This window comes from Carlito syrichta, unplaced genomic scaffold (assembly GCF_000164805.1).
Source record: "Carlito syrichta isolate Samal-C Ts95f unplaced genomic scaffold, Tarsius_syrichta-2.0.1 Scaffold315966, whole genome shotgun sequence".
Lineage (NCBI taxonomy): Eukaryota > Metazoa > Chordata > Mammalia > Primates > Tarsiidae > Carlito > Carlito syrichta.
The window spans coordinates 173,320-181,595 of NW_007260062.1; the positions used below are offsets into that span (position 1 = coordinate 173,320).

The following is an 8,276-nucleotide window of genomic DNA, read 5'->3' on the forward strand; positions in this document are numbered from 1 at the left end:
AAAAAAAGACTTCGTCTCTGCAAAAAATAAAAAAAATAAGCCAGGCATGGTGGCATGCACCTGTAGTCCCTGCTACTTTGGAGGCTGAATTGGAAGGATTGCCTGAGCCTAGAAGGTCAGGGCTGCAGTGAACCGTGATCATGTCAGCGCACTCCAGCTCTGACTCAAATATATATATAATAACAACGAGTACTTACTGTGTGCTGGGCACTGAACTAAGGACTTCACATGAATAACACAATCCTCATGAGAACCCTCCTAAGAGGTATTATTACTACTATTTTTACCAATGAGAAATTGAGACATAGAGGTTAAGTAAATGTCCAATGCCACAAAGTGAGTAAGTAGCAAACCCAAGTGTATGTAGCCTTAATTCCTAAGTCCATAGTCTTAACCTGTTCAGCTCTAAGTTGATGAGCTGTATGATACCTTGGTATCAAGGTCACTGTTTGGGAGATTCAAAGCAGAAAGATGACAGCTGGGAATCTGTGGTTGACAGGGGAGAGGTGGCCCCTCCTTGCTAATAGAAAATTGTCCCAACCTATCCAGACCAGGCTAGCCCCAACCAGGTGTGATATGGACCACATGGGAGACGACAGGAAAGGGAGGCAGGAGCAGTGCTCAGTGTGAATACACACCTGGCTCTCTTTCTGGTGACAAACACTGATTAACCAACCGGGTTATGTAAAGAAGACCCTGTCAGTTACCAATTTGATCTGAGAATTATGCAAAAAAAAATTATACTGCCTGAGTCTCATGATTAGTTTCTGAGTAAAGAAAACAGGTACAAATGCCTAATTTCAGACAGCAGAAGAAAGGTCCAGGGCTGGACATAGTGGCTCATGCCTGTGATATCAGCACTTTGGGAGGCAAAGGCAGGAGGATCGCTTGGGCCCAGGAGTTTGAGACCGACCTGGGCAATATAGTGAGACTTTGTCTCTACAAAAGAATAAAAAAATTAGTGGACCATGGGGGCTTCAGTCCCAGCCACTCAGGAGGTTGAGGCGAAAGGATTGCCTGAGCCCAGGAAGTTGAGGCTGAGGTAAACTGTGATTGTGTCACTGCACTGCAGCCTGGGTGACAGAGTGAGACACCCCCAAACTCAAAAAAAAGGAAAGTCCTACTGCCACCCCGAAGTTCAACCCACTTGAACTCTGATCTTTGAAATTTTTCCAGGAAGGGACAAGACTTTTACTGTCAGAAGGTAAAGAAACTTGAAATACACTTGCCTTTGTGAGAGAGCACACCTAAGCTCAGGTTCACATGGAGAGCACAGTCATTTTTGCCAGCAGACTCCAATAGTGTGGCATAGGTGATGTTCAGGCCCTGGGCTCTGAAAGGCCTGGGAGCTCTAGACTTGGGAGGTAAATCCTGCCTCTTTTGACTTTGGCGTTTGAGTCCCTCTAAAGACTGATATCACACAAGGCTTCAGGTGCTGGGTCAAGCAAAGATTGGACCTTGAGGGCACCTCCCTTGAGGTCTTTCAGGGGCTAGGGGGAGAGGGAGTCAAAGCCCTTGTCTAGGTGGAACAGCAGGCAGAGCCAATTCTTCTTGTCATTTTCGCCAAGTCCCCATAGGCACACTATAAACACATGTCAAAGGCTGCTTGCTTGGCCCAGCCCACCCACCAGACCTCCAGTCACGTGGCTCACTGCTGCCCTACACAGGGCATGCCGGGCATGGCAACATTTCAGAAGCAGCCTATTATTCACAGGCCATGAGCTCGTTGCTGCAAAAAATGAAAAACTGGTCCAATTCTGAGGATAGCTGAAATCAAGTTTTTATAGTGGACGTGCTACAAAATGACTGCATGTAAACTAGATTGCTGTGAAATATATCTTGGAACCATGGAATCAGAGAGAGCTAGGCCCAAATCCCAGACCCATTATCTGACCTTGAGCGAGCTACTTGACTCTTTGTGCCTCAGTTTCATCATATGTAAAATGGGAATAATCATACAATTCATTACACTGGATTACTGGCAGGGCAAAAAGAATAATGCATATAAAGTACCCATCACAGTGCCTGGCATACACTAAATGTCAGGGGAAAAATGTACTAATAATTAAGCTTTTTGAAGAATCCTGTCATCAATTCTTTTGTACAGCTAATAATCCTTTAACACAAAGAATCATTGTCTAATACACACGGTGTAGAATTTGCATTTGTTTTTCTTTTTCTTTTTTTGAGTCAGAGTCTTACTCTTACCCAGGTTGGAGTGCACTGACACACTCGACCGGTGGCTAACCACAGTCTCAACTTCCTAGGCTCAGGCGATCCTTCCACCTCAGCCTTCCAAGTAGCTGGGACTATAGGTGCATACCGCCCTGCCCAGCTGATTTTTGCTATTTTTGTAGAGGCAAGACCTATGTTGTCCAGGCTGATCTTGAACTCCTGGGCTCAAGTGATTCTCCCACCTCAGCCTCTAAAGGTTGGGATTACAGGCATGAGCCAACACACCCGGCCATTTTTCAGTTTTTCTTAAAGCAGGGCATGCCTGGTTCCCATAGCCATCTTTTTCAGGCATGGAAGCAATATAACATGGTACCACAGACCTGGGTTCGAATCTAGCCTCTACCAGTAGCTAGCTATAGGACAATGGGCAAGTCACTTAATCTCTCAGAGCTTCAGTTTTCATTTTTGTAAAATGGGAATAACAGTACGTGTCACAAGATTGGCATATAATGAGGGTTGAACAAATGTTGACTTCTAATATAAAAATTATTAGTGATACTAAAAATAATAACTATCAAAGTCAAGTTTGCATGTTTGATTCTAGCATAGGCTAGTTAATATTGGGACAAAGAAAAAACGCTTTTCCATTGCCAAAGCCGGCATCCCTAGATCTGAACAGCCACCTTGCTAGCATTCACCCTTATTCCCAAAAGGAATCAGGGCAGAAAGACAGCTCAGAGCAAAGCCATCCCTAGTGCTGGGAAAACAGATCACAAACCATGTGACACAGGTGCTAGATCCATAACACCATCTTTATGGAGGGGCAGGGAATGAGGGAGAGGAGGAGGATGACACAAACCTCTCCTGGCATCTGGTGTCTACTTTGCACAAGAGATCAGTAAGAGTGAGTCCAGCCTGCCCAGCCTCCTGCCCCTGCCTCCATACCTTACTGTCCAGCTTCTTCATCGTCACTAGGTCCAGAGACTTCAGGGAATGACCCGTGGGGGCAATGAAATACAAACAGGCATGAATTCGGGAGTCATGATAGGTGTGCAGCACTCTTCGGATCTTCAGTTCCTCCTGAAGGTAGGCCTCGAATTGCGCATCGATGAATTCCACAATGGGCTTGTAGCTAGAGGGGACAGCAGGGAAACAGTCAGACCCCTTCAAAAGCTTAGAATTTGACACAGTTCCTTTCAGAAGTTTAAAATCCAACTCTCCCCATCCTGTTGGATTTCTTCATCTCCCCTTAGTAGACCTCCGACTTTGTCCTCCTTGTTCCCCACACAAGCCAAACTTATGCCCACCTGTGTGCCTTCATTCTGGAATGCCCATTTATTTGTCTCTTGTCTCTCCTCATCCCAACCCTGCCGCCCCCGCAAGACCTTGGGGCTTGGTTTAATGCCTACCTCCTTCCTACAGCCTTCCCCACTTATGCCAGAAATCCTTTCTGTGGCCCAAGAATGTAACAAAAAATAGTACTGAATTGCTTACTGTTGCTTCACAGGGATGCGTGTTCTCTCAATTAGGTTGTGTCCTCCTGAAGGGTGCGGCCAATGAAGGACACTTGTCTGTTCCCCATGTGGTCCCAATTCACTGTGGAGCCCACTAGCTGTATCTGTGGATGGGTTGATTTTCCTCCAGGCTGGGCTCATGTCTTTGCTTCCTGTATCTCCCCCAACAGTGCCTAGTAGTATGGAAGCTCTGTACTCAAGACTTCTTGACCCACTGCTGGGGAATCTGGTTGGAACACTCTGGGGTTTTTGCTTATTCTTGCTTGGTTTAGTGGGGCTCCCCACTCGGCTCCCCTGAGGTCCAGATATTTTTCTGGTTCTCACTTCCTCCAAAGTGTGACTTTAAAATTCAAGTATTCAGGCAAAATCTGGTAAATATCCTCACACACACACACCTTCCACACGTGGACACAAGTACCCAGTTCACCAAGTCTGCACGCACAGCTCCTCTAGGTGGCCCCCAAGTCTTGCCAGGGCTTCTTAATCACTAATCATCAGCCCTCTATTATTCTTCTCTGTCCTGGCCTCCCCGGGGAGATTCCCTCTCTGTCTCCCCCTCCTATCCCCTCCCAGGCCATTCCTGCACCCTTACAGCCTCCTGATTTAAGTAGGTCAGCTTAGCTTCAGCCCTGCCTCTGTTCTCATCTCCTCCTCTGTCTGCTGCCTCTCCATCTGAGGGGCTGCCTCCCTTCAGGCTAGAAGAGCTTTGTTATCTGGGCCCAGGGAAGCAAGTTTTCAGATAGCACTGCCAGAAGGAAACATGATCAAAGGATAAGCTGGGCTCAGCCAATGCCTCCCACCTACAGCAACTCCCAGCCTGAACCTTTTTGAAAAGATCCCCCTAGCAGAGAAGGGGAAAATAGCCTTTAAAAAAAAAGAATCTCAGAACCCTAGATTCTGAGAGCGGCACACAGAGGAGAGATCCAGGTGCTGGGTATCTCTGGAGCCCCAGAGAAAAATCTAAAAATATAGTCCTTTCTTTCTTCCTTTGATCCCTCTGAGCCAACATTGTTCTGAAGGGTAATAGTATCAAAGAATCTCTTGGTTGCAAAGATCCTTAAAAGGTTCCTGAAGAATTTTGAGTGAGGGTGGTGGAATGTATTCCTTAGGCTTATCTAATTAATTTCTGGATGATTGGCTGATTTAAATTATTTGATCATGGCACAGCTTCATTTATCCCCCCTCCATTACATAACTTCTTTTTACTTCAGTTTTTGCTTTGCAGAAGGGAACAAAGGCAGAAAGAAAAGAGTATGTTTTTTTTGCTTTTTCCCTCTGAATCTTCAGTGATACCCCATGCCTATCTTACTGCCACTGCCTCTGGCTCTGAGTCTCTAAAGAGGTGCATGGATCAGACCAGCCAAACCAGCCAATAAGCCACCAGGATTTGGCTTAGCTGAATCCTAAATGAGTGACTCATCTTTGTCTTATTCATCGCTGTATGTCTAGCCTGCTGTCTGGAAAATAGTAAAGTTCCACCTACCACTCTGTACTCCTTCCACCCCTCCCACCCTCCCTCTCCTCCCCGCTTCCCACCCCAGTGGCTCATTTTCCGCTGTGGCTGCCTCTCCACCTCCCCCGCACTCTGTTGTGCTCACTGGACTCCAGTCGATGATAAACAAAATCCCTCCCTCCCATAGGCTACCTCCTCTCTCTAAGTGATGCCTGACGGTCGTTCAGAGACGCTGTTTTTCTCATGTCCTTCTCAACTGGAAATTTCTTCGTCTCCCACACCGAGTTTCATGGGCAGCTTTTTTCTAGCTCTGTATTCTCTGGCTTATTCTGAGCTCTTCCATCTCCAACCCAAAGCCACTCCAGCAGACTTCACCCCTCCTCCGTACTACTGATGATCTTTGACCTACCAAGATGAGAGTTCTTAACCTGGGGTCCATAGACCTCCAAAGGGTCTGTGGATAGAATTCAGAGGATCCATGATCTTAGATAGGAAAAAAATACATTTTTTTAACTAATCACTAACTGAGTCAAGCAGTTTCTTCAGTTACAAACAGGTAACAAACTATAGTAATGCTAGCAGTACTTGTGATTTTATAACTAATAGAAATCACTGATATTTTCATTTCCTATTCCAGTTGTTGCAAATATCTCAAAATAACACTTATACTCATCACAACTTCTAAATTCTGATAATTATTATACCTTCATATAGATGTTACAATTTCAGGAATTGATAGAGAAGTATGTGGGTTACTAAATCACAATTTTTCAATATTTTGGTAATTTTATTTAGTATAATTGGGTATAATTGGTGTATTTTAGGCATTTAAAAACATTATTTTGATAATGAGCTCATGAGGCCTCATTAGATTGCTAAAGGGGTCAGTGGCACAAAATAACCCCTGGTCTAGACAATACTATTTACTCATTCATTTCAGATAATGATATGTATTATGAAAACACTACAATAGGATAATGGGATAAAATGTGGCTAGGAGTTTCAACTACTTTAAATACAGTAATCAGGGAGGGCTTCTCTGAGAATGTGACATTTGAGCAGCAAGGATGAGAATGAGAGAGCCATGGAGAGATCTAGAAGAAGAGCATCCAGGTAGAGAGAACAACAAATGTAATGACGGTCCTGAGACAGAAACCAGACTGACAAGTTTGAGCAATAGGAAGAAGGCCAAGGAGGTGGGATTTAGTGAAAGAAGTGTGAATAAACTATTCACAATAGCCACAAGGTAGAAACAACCCAAATGTCCATCGACTGATGACTGGATAAAGAAAATGTGGAATATCCATACAATGGAAGATTACTCAGGCAAAAAAGGAAGGGACTTCTATATGCTGCCACATGGATGAGCCTTGAAGACATCAAGGGTGAAAGAAACCAGGCACTAAAGGACATATATGATTCCATTTATATGAGGCACCTAGAAAAGTAAAATTAAAGCCGGGCTCGGTGGCTCAGCCTGTAATCTCGCGCCCTGGGAGGCTGAGGTGAGTGGATTGCCTGAGTCCGCGGGTTCAAGACCCGCCTGGGCAACTTGGTGAGACCTCATCTCTACAATAAATCAAAATGAGCCGGGCGTGGCAGCGTGCGCCTGTATTTCCAGCTACTCGGAAGGCTGAGGCGGAAGGATCGCCGGAGCCCAGCAGGTCGAGGCTGCGGTGGCCGGGAGCGGCCACTGCACTCCAGTCTGGGCGACAGAGTGAGACTCCAACTCAAAAAAAAGAAAAGTAAAATTCATATAGACAGAAAATAGAATAGTGGTTACTGAGGCTGAGGGAAGGGGGAAATGAGGAGTTATTATTTCATGGGTTTCCTTCCGGGGTGGTGAAAATGTTCTGGAACTAGATAGAGGTGGTGGTTGCACAATAGTTAGCGGCAGTGGTTGTCAATGTATTAAATACCATTGAAATGTTCATTTCAAAATAGTTAATTTTATATTATGTGAATTTCACCTCAACAAGAAAAGGAATAATAAGAGATAAAGCAAGCAAAGTAACAGGGGCCTGATTATGCAGGGTCTTGTGGGTAGGATCTAGTAAGGAGTTTTCATTACTGTGAATGGGGGGGATCTTCTGTTCCATGATGCTTTCTGATTGATTATTATTGCTTTATAAGCAGTCTATAGCTTTCTGCGTGTTTATTTTGAAACTGCTACCTTATTGAAGTATTATTTGTTAGACTTGCTTTTCAGTTGATTACCTTGGGTTTCCTAAATAGTCATACTATAGAAAAGTAATATTTTTACCTTTCAATGAACACTTTTCAATCGGCATCTTTCTTGATAATGTTTCCCAGGCCCTTCTTGAAACACTGTCCCCTGGCTTCACTGACACAGTTATCTTCTACTCCCAGAACTCTTCTATCTCACTTGCCTCAGCTCAATTCCTGGCCTGTCTTTGTGGTTCCATCCTGGACCATCTTCCGTTGACACTCTACACATTGCATGCACCATGTCCCTGAGTGCTCTCACTCCATCGGCCTCAGTTGTCACCATCTTCCTATCATACTTCCTAGACACCTGAAAGCCATTCTAGTCTCCTTCCTCTCCCTTGTGCCAGTTCTCTGTGCAAACACAGCCATCCCCTGCTTGAAACCCACAGAGCCTAATCACAGATACTGTACTTGAACACAACCATCTCAGGCATCAAAGCCAAGATACCATAAGGTTAGGTCTATTGGAATGATGGCAAAAGTGACAGCCACTAATTTACCCTGTAACCACCCTTCTAGTCACCTCTTCTTTCCGCTACATACATTCTTATTTTGTTCTATCCCTTTGGGCTCATCCTTCTGAGCTCTCCTCTTTCCAAAACATTTCCACTGTGTCTTTTTTTTTTTTTTTTTTTTTTTAGTTGGCGTCTCACTCTGTCACCCAGACTGGAGTGCAGTGACTGCCGCCCAGTCAGAGATCACACAACGTACACTGGATATGTCCCTAATACAAAAACTCAGAGATGCAAAGCCTTTAACCTTGGAACTAATACCAGAATCAGATTTATTTAATTATTGGCTTTTCAGATACATATTTGAGCATTGGAACTTCTCCTTAGAGTATTTGTTCTTCGGAGATAAGTAACATAAAACTCCACAAAATGATTTTAATGAATCTTCCCTGA

General features: G+C 44.5%; 1 protein-coding gene across 6 annotated transcripts in view; it reads right to left on the reverse strand.

Annotated features, from left to right (window-relative positions):
- SEPT6 (septin 6) overlaps nucleotides 1–8,276 on the reverse strand; it is a 72,007-nt gene that overhangs the window by 30,549 nt on the left and 33,182 nt on the right. For all 6 annotated transcript variants that reach the window (XM_021706744.1, XM_008073611.2, XM_021706746.1 and 3 more), the window contains one exon: nucleotides 3,121–3,307. In XM_021706744.1, coding sequence (XP_021562419.1) covers nucleotides 3,121–3,307 — 187 coding nt within the window. The remainder of the gene's footprint in view (nucleotides 1–3,120; nucleotides 3,308–8,276) is intronic.